At 44.7% G+C, this 14,754-nt stretch overlaps 2 protein-coding genes across 2 annotated transcripts in view; one reads left to right on the top strand and one right to left on the bottom strand.

Moving 5' to 3' along the window:
* LOC147615737 (pheophorbide a oxygenase, chloroplastic-like) overlaps positions 1–11,461 on the bottom strand; it is a 41,361-nt gene extending 29,900 nt beyond the window's left edge. Inside the window, exon 1 of the mRNA XM_086778320.1 lies at positions 10,819–11,461. Within this exon, the coding sequence (XP_086634446.1) occupies positions 10,819–11,355 (537 nt within the window). The 5' untranslated portion in view covers positions 11,356–11,461. The remainder of the gene's footprint in view (positions 1–10,818) is intronic.
* On the top strand, positions 5,318–8,310 carry LOC147615738 (uncharacterized). Its single transcript, XM_086778319.1, has 3 exons — positions 5,318–7,005; positions 7,134–7,449; positions 7,535–8,310. The coding sequence occupies exons 1-3, from the start codon at positions 5,573–5,575 to the stop codon at positions 8,012–8,014; spliced, it is 2,229 nt and encodes a 742-aa protein (XP_086634445.1). The 5' UTR covers positions 5,318–5,572; the 3' UTR covers positions 8,015–8,310.
* Positions 11,462–14,754: the final 3,293 nt, after the last annotated feature.

Below are 14,754 nucleotides of genomic sequence, written 5' to 3'. Positions count from 1 at the left end.
TTACAGCATGCTACATTGGTATCAAAGCTGCAAGTTGTAACCCAACTTCGCTACCCTAAAGTGAGAGCATTCCGTGGATGATAAAATTGCGGTCAAGAAAAACAACCTAGGCCTCCACAATGTCAGGAGAGACATCATCACCAAGTTACAAGGAAGATATTGAAGAAGAGTTCTACAGGGAAGACAACTCCTACAGAAACGCTTCCGCCAAGCAATGAAGACTTCATCAAATTGCTCTTGGAGCAAAACAGGTTGCTAAGGCAACAAATTGAGGCCAAAGAAGAAGAAGCAGCACAAGAAAAAAAAGCTAAAGAAGAGACTGAAAAAGCCAAAGCAACAATTGAAAAAGCCAAAGAAGTAGCAGAAAAGCCAAAAGAGCTCTCACAATTGGAAAAATTATTCTTTCTCATGAAGCAACAACGGCACAAAGAACGGCAAGCCAAAGCAGCTCGCCGTGAGAATGAACAAAGGGCTGAGGACACTAAATGCAAGGTTGAAGAAGACTGAAAGCGGGCAAACCAACCTACCCGAGAAAGGCTTGACCATGAGGCTATGCAACTCCAAAATCAGCAGTTGACAGCCGTTATGTCGGAGAATGCATTGTCTCTTCTCCCTACACTAGTGAACCAAGGACCATACTAGGAAAGTCAAGCAACTGCCTCCCAAGTCACATGCATGGTGTGGCCACTCAATTTGCCCATAAGTTGGGCTATAGAACCCCAAAAATGTTGTGCAATGCTGCATCCCCATGAACAATGCTGTACGATCTCAGAATCTGCCGCACATCTTGGGCAAGTAGGTGTATACCGAAAACTGATCTCCACGATTGGTGGGGACACCACCATGTAAAAATAACCAAAAGAAATGAGAGAATCTTGCTCCTTCTGTATGAATGCCAAAGCCTATGCCAATATCTGCGCTGTATCACTGGAGAGATATCATGATTCATAACTCTCCCAATGAAGCCTAAGACTAGGGATCCTATGCATATGTCGAGTGAGGAGAAGCCTAGCGTTCCAAACCATGAAATTGAAAAAGGGAAGGCTCTTCAATGGATCGAAGGCATCAATCCACTCCCACTCTCCTGGATCCCACTGAACATATCTGATAGGACTGCCACCATAAGAGCCCTGAGTCACTATCTTCGGAACTCAATTTAGATTGGCCTTGCAGTCAGAACCAGGTCACTACACCATTCATGATGGCTGGTTATTTCACAAGAACCAGTTGTGCATTCTCAGGGAAAAGCGACAAGCACTTCTCCATGATGCTCATGATTCTCTCATTGGAGGGCATCGTGGTATCAATAGTACACTAGAGAAACTTGAGCGATGATGAGACGGGATGTCTATCAATATGTCCAATGTCAAATATGTCAAAAAGTGAAGGTACCTCTTACGAAACAGACAGGGTTACTTCAATATGTCCAATGTCAAATATGTCAAAAAGTGAAGGTACCTTTGCCAGTTCTAGACGGTCCTTTCCAGGATATCAGTATGGACTTTGTTGGACCTCTTCCCACTACATTTGGACCTCGGAACACACAGTGCATGACCATTGTGGACCGATTCAGTAAATTCTGCATGTTGATCCCATGCAAACAAACGGCCACACTCCAAGACATTGCTCACATGTTCATCCAACATTGGTACCCCATTGGAGGTTTGCCAAGGACTATTACATCAAACAGGGATCCCAAGTTTACTTCAAATTTTTGGAGAGCATTGTTCGATAACTTTGGGACCAAGTTGTATATGTCCAGTGCATTCCATCCGCAAACAAATGGCCAGACAGAACTATACAATCAGCTAGCTTTTCATGTTGTCAAATTGTATTGCAATGACAGGCAGTCAAAGTGGGGGCATTATCTTCCTTTGGTTCAGGCCATCCTCAACGACACTCATTCATCTAGCATTGGTCAAACTCCGTACGAGGCAGCATTTGGTCGCCGTTTCTCGTCACTTCTGACAAGAATGGTTTCACCTTTCTTGAAGGCCAACAAGACCACCGAAACATTTTCAGAGATCATTGAGTTTGTCAAAGAGCACCTTGCCAAAGCATAGGAAGCATACACCAAGCAAGCCAACAAATCAAGAAGAGATGTCAACTTTAAAGAAGGGCACTAGGTGTATCTCTGGATTATGAAGCAAAGACTGAAGCAAGTGAGCAAACATAATCCAAAACTATCGTTTCGCAGCTTTGGACCTTTTCCTATCATTAAAAAGATAAATGATGTCTCTATGATGAAGCTTAAGCTTCCAAATAGTTGGACTATCCATAATGTTTTCCATGTTTCTTGGTTGAAGACCTACATTGGTCTAGCTTTGCAAAATATTACAGATGAGCAACAACCGGACTTCGTAGACGAAGCCGAAGTTATTGAGCCTGAACAGATTCTCCTCCACAGGTGGAAGCATGGATCCGGTCAAAGGCAGACACACTTCTACACAAAGTTTCGAGACCAAGGTACCCATGAAGCAGTATGGCTCAACGAAGAGTTCTTCCCCGAGTACCCCCAGCTTCTGGCGGACTACTTGAAAGCGATGAATTAGGTCAGTCTCCACAACCAAAGAGAGTCTGCATGTGTCAGTCCTCTTACCCACTTGGAGAATTCATCAGTAGAAGTCAAGCCATTGCAGTAGCTTTGCATTAGTTGCATATAGACAAGATTATGGGGCCATGCCATGGCATGGCCAGCCCATCATCTAGGCCATAAGGGAGCCTGGGTAGCCAGTCCATAGCCTACATGTGCTCTTCATGCAGTTGGCCAGCATTAAAGGCTCTAGGATTGCAGTTGGCCATCATTAAAGAACACCCAGAACAGGTCGGCCAGCATTAGTGAGTCGGCAAGGCTTTAAAAACAGCATCAGAATACTGCGCAGCTTTTAATGTTGTAATATTGGCAATTTTGTCCATTTGCTGATGGCCGACAGCACCTACAATGCACCGACCAACAACCTACCTCATATATAAACAGCGCTTCGTATTTAGCATAAATGATCCATTCCCAAGTCATTCAAGAGCAGTTCACAGCAGTGCTAGTGTGCCTTAAGCCTTTGGCTTCACTTGGGCATACTTCCAGCATCATCCCCAAGTCTTCCACAAAGAGCATCTTCAACATTCAGCCTGCATATGTGCATCCCTCAGTTTTGGGATTGCATAGTAGTCATTGAAGAGCAATTCAACAGAGCTTGGACAACATCTGGATCAGCCTGCGTTTAGTCTACATCGTCCTTGCCTTTGGCAGTCCTCAGTCGTCATTCATTTTCATTGTAAGCTCTCCAAAGAAATATAAGCAAATACTCTTGCTTACGGGGGGGGGGGGGGGCCTTCAGTGGGTATATTGGGACCCAACATTGTGTCGACTCTTATCTACTTTCTCTCTCTCTCTTCTATTCTCACTCTAAGTGGAATTCCACAAACTCACGGGTACAAAGAAGGCTTTGTTGCGCGTTACGACAATCAACCTATTGCATGCTACAAGAATATTTTGAATAGTTGCCGATGCAACTTTTGTATCTTCAAAGGAGTCAATCGTTGGTGAATCAACTTCCAAAGATAATGAATTCAATGACTTTTCAATCTCATCCAGTTGTTCTTCGAAAGTCATGCTAGAAGAATCATCATTGTTGTCATGACTTAACTCAACAAAATTCTCCATTGGTTTTTCAAGGAAAAGAATGAGTGGTAATTCTGCAATCTTTGAAGCATGAGCACTAGCACAAACATGAACTCCATCAGCTATCGCATACTCGCTTTTTGGATTATCTGAGCACTGAACGTGCGACTTGGCTTTTGAGGTTGAAGGTTCCACATTAGTATTCTGACGAGCATTAGGGCACTTCAGGCACTCAAACCATCTATGGCTACCAAAATAGATGGTACAAAGACTAGGTGTCAAACCTAACATGTCCGATGTAGAAAGTTGTCCGATTGCTTGGAGGTGTCACCATGCGATGGCTCCTGTTGTGATCGAGGAAATGATCGCTTGTCATTGTTACCGAATTGTTGATGTCAACGATCTTGATTTCGATTTGGAGAAGAAGATTGATGAGAATTATGATGTTGCAAATGCTAAGGCGTTTGAGAGTCAAAAAAGTTGCTAAAGTTGCTGCTAGTATTGGAAGATCGTCCTTTATTGAAGGGTCTCTGATTTGGAGAATTGAGATCCATGACTTGCTCTGCATAGCAAATAAGGTGGGAGGATAGTATTTTTGGACATCGAAATGCAAAGTGGGTTCTAATCCCGAGATGAAAGCATGAAGGTCTTCATCACGAGTAAGGTTATTAATCTCTAGTACCAATGTGGTGAACTAAGAGATATATGCAGATAAGGAACCAGTTTGTCCCAATATCCAAAGTTTAGATGGGCCTAAAAATCTGCATTGGCAAGAATGAACTGCTTATCGATAGTGCATTCAAATTTAACCCACGTTGCAACACCTTTGCCATCACGAACCCGTCTATGCCACCAAAGGAAGGCAATGTCTTTAAGTAAACATACAGCTATGGCAACTTTCTTTGACTCCGAGGGTTCCACGGCTTCAAAATAGAGATTCATCTTGTAAAGCCATTGTTCCAAAGTTTGACCATTCCGGTGACCATTATAAGATTTTGGGAGCTTAATGTCCAGCTTCTTAGTGTGTGGCTTGCTTTCGATAACTTATAAAGAGCCTTCCACAGTGTCAAAATAGAGATTCATCTTGTAAAGACATTGTTCCAAAGTTTGAGCCTTTATCATCACCTTGTACTTCAGGAGTAATACGATCAAAGTTTGGGACGTTCACAACTGTTCATGTGACGATGAAGAAGAAACAAAATCTGTTTTCTTGAGTCTTGATGATTGACAAGGTATTGTCTCCTGCTCACTTCACATAAGTTGTTTTGTTGTAGAGAGTGTCAGAACGGAATCTCATAGCTCCGCAATTTGTAATCGTCAATTAGTAGGAGGTGGAGATGAATCCTGTTGCGTATCTTGTTCTTCAGCCATTGCTGATACCTCTGCCTGACGATGAGCTTGAGCTCTAGCAAACATTGTGTTGCATGTGTAGAAGCCTTTAATCTACTGATGCACAGCCCTAAGCCTGATTAAGAACAAGATGCTGATTAAACATGATTAAGACAGAGGAGAGAGAAGAAGAGACAGATGGTCGGTGTCATAGTAGCACGAAACGGCGTTTCCGCCCCCAGGAAACGGTTCGGGCGTTTCCGGAAACGGCAGGCCGGCGGAAACGCCGTTTCCGCGTATTTTATTTTTTTCAGGTTTTGACGGGGGGGGGGGGCCGCGTGCGTTTTTTCATTTTCGCTCTCCTTTCCTGCAGCGCTGCGCTTCTTCGAACCTTGCGCCTTTTCACCACAAAGGGCCAAGGCTCAAGGCCAAGGCCCTAAGGCTCAAGCCTTTGCCCCCAGTGCCCCCCACAAGGCTCCAAGGCCTGTACTCTGCAGGCAGCTTGCTCCAGTGCTCTCCAATCTCACAGGTGGCTGCCCATTCTTCAAGGCTTCAAGGCCCAACTTCCAAGCCTCCAAGGGCAAGTGTTCTCGAGGGTAAGTGCTTTCAACTTCAAGTCTCACTATGCCTACAGATCCCTATTGGCAGTATGCAACAAAAGGGGATGGATATGTCGGAGGTGGGGGTTCCCGCAAGTGGAAATGTAATTTTTGTGGATATGAAAAAACAGGTTCAGTGACCCGGGTAAAAGACCATTTGGGGCATGTCCCAGGCAGAGATGTCGCTTTATGTCAAAATGTGCCGCCCGATGTATTGGCATCACTTGAGGGTTGGAGAAAGCAACGCCTTGGTTTGGATGTTGGTGAGCAACATATGGCAGCACATGCAACAGGTGAAGCATCCTCGAGCCAAGTGGCCTCTTCAAAGAGGACTAGAGTTGAGAGCCAGACAGATGTATCTTCGAGTGTGGGTGAGGGCCCTAGTGCAAAGAGGACACCTTTACCTAGTGTGGAAGTGCCTGCAAAGGGTTCATTGCAAAGAGCAAGCATTACAGCAGGCTTGCAAAAGCAAGCCATGAAGGAGGCAACAAGGGAGGTCACGCGCTTGTTTATACGGTGTGCTATCTCTTTCAATGTGGCTCGCACCATACAATGGAAGAAGACCATGCGGGCCGTTAGCCGCATTGGCTGTGAGTGGGAGGGTCCCTCGGCTGAGACAATCCGCACACGAGAATTAAAGAAGGAGAAACTCAACGTAGAAGGCCAGCTTGAGTTTTTGAAAGAAACATGGAAGAAATATGGCTGCACTATCTTATGTGATGGATGGTCAGATGTACGCAAGAGGAATGTGTATAATGTGCTTATCTCCTCTTGCAAAGGCACCATGTTTTACAAGGCCATTGATGCATCGGCTGCGGGTCTCACCGTTACAGGTCTCTTTATTTGGACACACATCAAGAAGGTGATTGAGGAGATTGGCCCACAAAATGTTGTGCAGGTTATTACGGATAATGGAAGCAATTGTGTCTCCATGGGGAGTATGTTGGAGGATGCATTCCCAACAATTGTGTGGACCCCTTGTGCCTCCCATAGTCTTGATTTATTGATTGAGGATTTGGGGAGAATTTTTTGGGTCAGTGAAATCTTTGCCACCGCGAGGAGCATTGTCAAATTTGTGACACAAAGACCAAAGGTTTTGAGCATGTACAGGGCTAATAGTACCTTGGAGCTTCTCAAGCCATCCACTACGAGGTTTGCATACATGTTCATAGTGCTTGAGCGGCTTCTTCGTGTGCGGCCAAATCTGATTCGCACTATTAGTTGTGATGCATGGATCCAGTCGGGTAAGAGTATGACCCCAAAGTTTGTGGATTTTAGACGCAAGATCCTCAATGAAGCATGGTGGGAAGAGGCAGAGGCATTAGTGAAGACCTTAAATCTCATCTACACGGTCTTGCGCATCACGGACATGGAGGGGAGTACACTAGGCCTCATTTATGAGTACATGGATAGGATCGGGAAGGCACTAGACAACAATGCCTACCTATCTGTAGAGAGGTACGTACTTCTTCGCTCATGACTCATGGCTCATGAGCCTTTGCCAAATTGCCTTTTTGTCTTGGCTCTTTTCTAAGTTATAACTTTAAAGTCTTTCTTTGGTTTTGTTTGTTACTTGTAACTTGTAGAATCGCGGAGATCAAGCAGATTTGGCAAAACCGTTGGGTTTGGTTTCATAGACCAATCCATGCTGTGGCTCATGTGTTGCATCCTCTATGGCGTAGCGAGGATCAGCTTGAGTGTGAGGAGCTAAACGATGACTTCCAAACCTATGTGGAGAAATGGTGTGGTGGCAATTTGCAGATGTTGCGATGCTTAGAGGATGATCTCCTTGCTTTCCGCAACAACACTGGCTACTTCACAAGACCTACTGCAAAACTTCGAGAAACGCAGCTTCAGCCGGTCTCATGGTGGGAGAAATATGGACATGGTGTGCCTACGTTGGTGAGTAAGAAGTCCCTCCGCTTAAGCTTTAACGGCGACACCTTATTTGTATAATGTACTAATCCTAAATCTGCTCTTTGAACAGAGACGTCTTGCCATTCGAGTCCTCTCACAAGATTGCAGCTCTGGAACTTGTGAGAGGAATTGGAGCACATGGGCGCTCTACCATACGAAGAGGAGGAACAAGTTGACTACAGCCCAACTTGAGCGTCTTGTTTTCTGCAATTGTAACTTGAAGCTTCTTGAGCGGGCAGCTATGGGTCCTGAGCCAATGCAAGTGAATGTCGACAAGATTGACATTGAGAAGGTGCGGGATATTCCCACAATTCTACAAGAGGACCGAGATCTTTACACTTTGCTTTACGAGGAGGCCACAACACCAGTTCACGACACACGTGGTGGTCGTCGTAGGAGAGGGAGGCCGGCTGCAGCTAGTACTAGTGCTGCTAGAGAGGAGGCTACTGGAGAGGACTCATCTTCTTGCAGTGAGGACACACGCGAGAGCCATGAGGACTCTCAGGAGGATTCAGACTCCTCGGGTGCTTCAGATGAGGCTCAGCAGTGATCACTGATTCACTGATGTTCCATGTTTTTTGTTTAGTTCTTCTTATCCTTAGGGATTATGGACAGCCGGCATGTCGGTTATTTTGTAGTTTTTGAACCTCTGACTCCCAAGTTTGATGATCATTGCTGATATGTATGATGTATTATGATCACAATTTGCAGCTTGCTATGTATGCTTCGGCCTTCAGCCTTTAGTTTTTTATGGTTCACATGAATTTGCCGCGACATCATACATGTCCATTTGGCATTATCTACATTCTGTTAAGTGTTATGATTCTAATGTCCACTTGAGTCTTTGATGTGTCTTGTTTGAGGTCTCTATGCATGTTTTTTGCATCTCTTGACATAAGTTTATTTAATAGGATGTCTCTATGCATGTTTTTTACATGTCTAAAATAAATTCAAAAGAAACTCCGTTTCTTGCCGTTTCCGACCTCGCGGAAACTCGGAAACTCCGTTTCCGACCCGGTCCGAACCGACCGTTTCTGCCGGTCCAGGTTACTATGGTCGGTGTCAAGTTTTCTAGTATTTCATATGGTACAAAAAGGTGACTTTAATGTTGTACATGGTTGACCTCTGGCTCCTACATAACTTCTGCTAACTTCTAGGATGATAAAATGATGAGTGAACTTGCTTGACTGCTGAAAATTATGCTGAGGTGATTCTATTCTTTTCCAGCTTATAGCTGTGATTGTTGTATGTTTTTCTCGTACTTAATAGAAGTCTCTTTCTGAAAAAATATATATATATTATGCTGAGGTACAGGTTGGCCAACAAAAACTGCTATTAGCCAGTTTTATGGACAAATATTCATGCATAAAATCATAAAACTTCTGCACTTTACTTAGTGCTTGCCCACACACTGCTGGCCTTCAATTAGGTGTTGCCCCGCCTGCTGCTAGGGTCCTGGGCTGGCTGCCGACTGGTTCCCTAAACCCTCCATGATGATGCTTAGGCTAATGATGATGATGCTTATGCTGATAATGATGATGATGATGATGATGATGATGGTGATGATGATGATGATCTTATTGATGATGGTAGTGCTGATTTTGATGTTGAGGATGATATTGATGATAATGCTACTGCTGATGACACTGAAGATGACCTAAATGCTGTCCTATCTGCTTATCCTAATAAGGGATTATGCTGTTCATGCCGAAGATTAGCCATGGCACGGGCATGCATGTGACACATGGATTGGGAAGTTGGAAATTTGATGTGCACTTCCATTACCATCACTGAAATTTGTTGTTGAAACATGTGAAATTTTGATGAAGATTGTCCGGGGCAGCCAGCTGAATTGTGACAAAAACCGGCTGAGTGTTGATATGGCGGGCACCAAGCCGAGCTGTGAGTGATGAAGTTGATGAGTTATGTAGAAAAGAGCCCATCATATGTGCTGCAAAGGAAGAGGGCATGGCTGAATTGTCATGAACATTGCAGAGTGAGGGGCAGCCGATTCTTCCTTCACATAGAAGTACCGGTTTTTTTTTGGGGGTGCGTGTTTGTTGGTGTCATGAGGCTGGCCGGTTCTCTTTGTTTTTTTTTTTTGTTTACACACTAGTCGGCTGGTCGGGATGTCTTCTTCTTTTGTTTTTGTTTTTCTTTTTCTTTTTCTTTTGCTGATTGGCAAGCGGCTGATTCATGGTGGCTGCCCGTACGAAACGGCAAAGGCTTCAAAGCCTTTTGATGTTATAAGGCTTAAAGCCTTTTTTTTATGTCAAGGTGTTAAAACCTTAACGTTTTAAAAAACATTACGTATAATATGGGCCTTTGCAAAAGTCTTGTCTTTTCACAATAGAAAGGTGATGACTTTGCATCAAAGCTGTCATTTCAGCCTAGAGGGGTTGACCCATGCAGATACCCCATGAGGAGAGGATATGCACTATGTGCTAGCTGGAGGTCAAGTCACAGGAGCACTTCATATGCAAGTGCACCGTATATTGTGAGATTCGAGGGAGGTTCCATTGTCTCTTGAGAGAGGGGTTTGGACCCTTATCTAGGATCATGGATTACCTTGACGGTGCTTGGGCCTCTTCCTACTAGAGCTTTATCGCCACAGAGATTCCCTGATTAGGGAGTCCATACCTCTTGGAGACATGCACCCCAGCCCTAGGCTACCTTCACTCAGTTCTTCCTACCATCCACACCAGCCATGGATGATATACCCACAGCCTCATCAAGCCACACATTCTCGAGTGGCCAACCCCTTGCCAAACCCCACTCTGGTGTGACTCTAGACCGGGCCACAGCACTAAAGCAAGCCCGACGTCCCAAACTCCTTGAACCTCGCCAGCAACACACACATCAGCCCCGACTTGAGGAGATCTTGGAGGCACGGAGCCACCTTCCCACACCCAAGAGATCTGCAGGGCCTTCTACATGCTCGATATCCTTGATGGCCCCCTCCTCCTACCGGGGGATTAGCTCCATAGGTTGTATGATGATGATGGTCCCACTTTTTATCATGTGGCTCAGATTTGACATTCCTAGCTCATAGCTCTAGTCTTTGTTTTCTTTTGTACCATGATAAGACATGTATCACTTTCGGTCTCATAGACCCACCGGGTCTTTTGAAGACGTTTAATATAACTTTCTTCTCTCTCTCTCTCTCTCTCTCTCTCTCTCTCTCTCTCTCTCAGCACTTATGCCTATTCTCTGGGTGCACTTAGTTCGATGCATAGTCACTGCTTCATGATAAGACAACGAATTTTATCATGTATAAATGGAATCAGAAAAATCTTTTTTCTGGCTTGAAATTATGAAGGCTTCATTTGAATATTTGAGAAAAGGAGATCTTACAGAGAGGGGTGCGAGTCTATGGGGGCATTTGTCAAGAAAAGCTTTCCAGTTGCCTTCAAGATCCCGCCATAGCACGAGTTCGATTCCAAGAAGCTGTATAGCAGTGGGTGTTCGGGCATCCAGGTCTTCAATAAGAGAAACAGGGTACCAATGGTCCTTCCACACAAACTTCTTGCTGCTCTTGCCATGGCCATCATCTTCTTCTTCCTCAGATATCAGGCCATTTTTATGGGTTCCCTCTGCAGAGATCCCACCATTTTTAAGGCTTTCTTCTGAATAAACCATGCTAGGGTTTTCTGTCTCTGAATCTTCGATGGATGGAGATGAAGGAGCAACTGTAGCCAAGATCTCTCTATTCAAGCTTAGCCTTTTGTGCTTGATTCTTCCATGGCTGCTCAAAGTAAACCTCTGCGAGGAAGCTCTTTTGAATTCGTGACCTAATCGTGAGCCCTTGAATGGCCCTGTCTTTACAGAAATGATAGCTAAATCGAGGCAAGGAAGATGCCTGCAGCAGAGAGGGTGCCCTGTAGCATACATGGTATGGTAGCTGCTGAATACGAGAATGGGGGTTTCCGGCAGAAGACGAGGGCGATCAACAAATAACTCGTGAATGTCTGCAAGCGACAAAAGGTGATGGAAGGAGTGAGGAAATGAGAGACGTATTACAGTTGGGCCGGGTTCTTGGGCGTTCACACCATAATTAATGGGCACCGCACTACATTTTACCTTTGTAAGTAGGCTTATAGATATGCCTGATTATTCATCCAAGTAGAGGCTTGGCCCCTCGGATCTTACTTTGGACACGCTAATTATAGATATGCCTAATTATTCATCCAAGTAGAGGCTTGGTACCCCTCTGATCTTACTTTGGACACGCTAATGCTAAAGTAGGCTTTTAGATGCCTGATTATATTCATCCAAGTAGAGGCTTGGTACCCCTCTGATCTTACTTTGAACACGCTAATGCAAGGCTTCCATGACTTCAATAGTAGGCATCAATAGGCTTTGTTACCTCGCTCCTGTCTTTCTCAAGGTTTGCCACATGAGTAAGTATATGGTTGTGGTGAAGCTTGGACTAAGGCTAAGGTGTCATGTTCTTCCCGTACCTAAAAGAGTTGCGCTTAAGTGAATTCACTGATAATAATTCATTGACCATATTTATTCATACTCCTAGTGGTTCACTCTTGAACTGCTTGCTTACCTAGACATGCCAATGAATAATCAATCTTTTTGCACAAGTTCTCATGTCTTCTTGGAGAGTCATGGCTATGACATAAGTAAGAAAAGCTATCGTGTTTGACCCATGTGACCACATGGCTATGCCATAAGAAAAGCCGTCGTGTTCGACCCATGTGACCACTTATTACATGTATGTGAAAGGTGTGTGAAAAATGGGCATGATAGGACAACATGGCATGTGTGTGGGTGTGGGTGTGGGTGTGGGTGTGGGTGTAGTGTGATGATGTGGCAAAGTTGTGGGTGTAGTGTGAAGGGTTAAGATAAGTTCGATAGCACCTCAATTACTATGGCACTTTTTTTAGCCTCTCCATGTACCCTAACCACTTTGAGTGTGCACATAAGTCATCAATGATGATCTCCAATAACTTTTGTAGTTACTTACTTCTTTAATCTTTATGCTTCTTCAACCTTTGGAAGGTGGCAGGAGCATTATCAGGGCTTACACAACCCAAAAGGCATCACCGTGTGTATGCATAAATTTTGCACTATGTTGATCCTTAGATTAATAAGGACTTGATTGTGCCTACTTAACCCCATCCAAGAAATTGTACATCTCAAAACATGCAACCATGTTGAATACGTCTCCACCCAATGATTGTAAGGGTAACGCTCTCTCTCTCTCTCTCTCTCTCTCTCTCTCTCTCTCTCTCTCTCTCTCTCTCTCTCTCTCTCTCTCTCTCTCTCTCTCTCTCTCTCTCTCTCTCTGTACATAACATGTATGCACATCTTCTCCTTCTTCAAGGAAAGTGAAAAAGTAAGAGCACCATTAGGCCAAGGTCTATCTATTTCATGACTACAAACACTAGCAAGCCGTGTGGAATGAAAATACACAAGGTGTTATAAGACTTACCAAACTACCAAGCTCAAGCAAAGCTCAAGAGGTTAACCTTCTCATGTGGAGTGCATGCTTCTCAAGTGGTCCTTATGTGCTAGATGTCACGTTTACGTAGGTGGTGTGGTCCAATGCAGAAATGCTTGACGCCACATAAAACTAGGTTGTTTGATAAAACCTTCCATCTCCTTTGAGGTCTAGCCATACATGTGAAGCAAAGGCTTAGTCCCTCCCCCACTCTCTCACTCTTCCTACAGTACCCACCACTACTCCTTTGGTATTGCAATGGCCCCTCCACCATATCCTCTTGCCACCGTGGTGTTAATCCAGGTAAATGTGATTGTCACTAAAAGACAATGAAGACCATGTTTGATGCTTCCTGATAGTTTATGATTCCCACACGGCGGGCTAAATAGAGATGAGACTTAACTAGTGTTATTCCCCACAATCCTTGAATAGAGAGCAAGTAGTTTGTAGCCAACCACTTCCCTACTACGAGATTAAGTTGGCTACCTTTTGGGCGAGCAACTATTATGACCTTATCACAACTTAATAGTCTAACCATGAAGGCACGTGAGATGGTAGCCCACCAGGGCAAAGGTGCTTGTTAACGAGGCAAAGGTGCTAGTGGCAAGGCTACCCTAGGACCCAAGAGATTACATATTGTAGCAATGGGTGCTTCGTGCCCCTAGCACAAACTCTCAAGAGAAGATGAGGGAGACCTTCCCTCCCTCAGGAACCCTTCAAGAGTTCCAAGAAAAGGCTACTCAATTAGACAATGTTAGTCGATGAGTGAGTGTAGCGCTACATGACCATTGATAATCCCAAGGTTGTCTTCATCGTCCTCGCCATCTTCCAACTGTGGTCACTTCCACTTTGGCTTTCCCTCCCCTCGATGAACTAGAAAAGCTCATAAAAGAGCTAGAAGACATAAGGAGGTTCCAACACGAGCAATATGCATTGGTCACCCAATTATAATGGGAGATAGAGGAGCTAAAGGCAAAGGACCCTAAGGTAAGGCCCATGGAGCACAATTTTCCACCTCCAAGGTCACCTATGTCCCTTTAAGAAATATTGCTCCATTTGTGAGAAAAGGGGGCACAAAGACAAATATTGCTACTATCTCAAGAGCATTCGGCTGGTGTACCCAACAACTCCAACAGGGCTCCACCAACCCATTTGCGGAAGGGTTTATGGCAACGCCTACTGCCCCCACCTAGATATCTTCTACCACCCTCACCACCCCCACCTACACCATTCCACATTGGCACCCACTTACATGCCCCTTACCAAAGCCTCGTCACCTTATGTGGCTCCTCCCCCACCACCAACCTATGTCTACATACATATGCTACTGCTCGTCTTGGAGTGTACCTACTAGCTACTCAAGCTCTGTATTCAGCGGCCACCCCCTCTATATACCAATACCCCTAGGCCACTTATCCTACCCCCCTAACCACTTTTCCCTGCTCTAGTGATGTACGTTGCTATAGCTCTACCCCAGTCTCCTCAACACCATCAGCTCCCACCACTTATGTAGCAACTCCAACACCCACAACTTATGTAGCAACTCCAGCACATGGGTGCCCTAAGACACCAATCACAGCCCTAGGCATTTGTTTGACCCATGATTTGCTTCTGCTGTGCAAGGGTAGCAACCACTTTTAAAACCAATAAGGGTCTCCTACCATGGTTGCACATTTCATGAAGGTTTTCTACCCTGCTTGCAATGTCATTTCATGAAGGTTCTCCTCCCTTTCTTGTAATGTCTGGAAAGGAGAGATCACTTCACCCAGGATTTCTCCTCCCCATCACTCATTATCAACTTTGTGGAAGTAGTTATCTCAAAATTGCTAGTTCCTCAG

Source organism: Cibotium barometz, chromosome 39 (assembly GCF_041138505.1).
Source record: "Cibotium barometz isolate CiBa-2024 chromosome 39, ASM4113850v1, whole genome shotgun sequence".
NCBI lineage: Eukaryota > Viridiplantae > Streptophyta > Polypodiopsida > Cyatheales > Cibotiaceae > Cibotium > Cibotium barometz.
Note: the sequence above shows the minus strand (reverse complement) of the source record. Positions and strands in the feature narration are given on the sequence as shown.

What these genes read in the sequence shown, in the direction of transcription:
- LOC147615738 (XM_086778319.1), top strand. Translation starts at nt 5,573, where the DNA reads ATGCCTACAGATCCCTATTGGCAGTATGCAACAAAAGGGGATGGATAT. An exon ending in GCCTACCTATCTGTAGAGAG is followed by an intron (nt 7,006 to 7,133) that starts GTACGTACTTCT and finishes TGTAACTTGTAG; the next exon opens with AATCGCGGAGATCAAGCAGA. An exon ending in GACATGGTGTGCCTACGTTG is followed by an intron (nt 7,450 to 7,534) that starts GTGAGTAAGAAG and finishes CTCTTTGAACAG; the next exon opens with AGACGTCTTGCCATTCGAGT.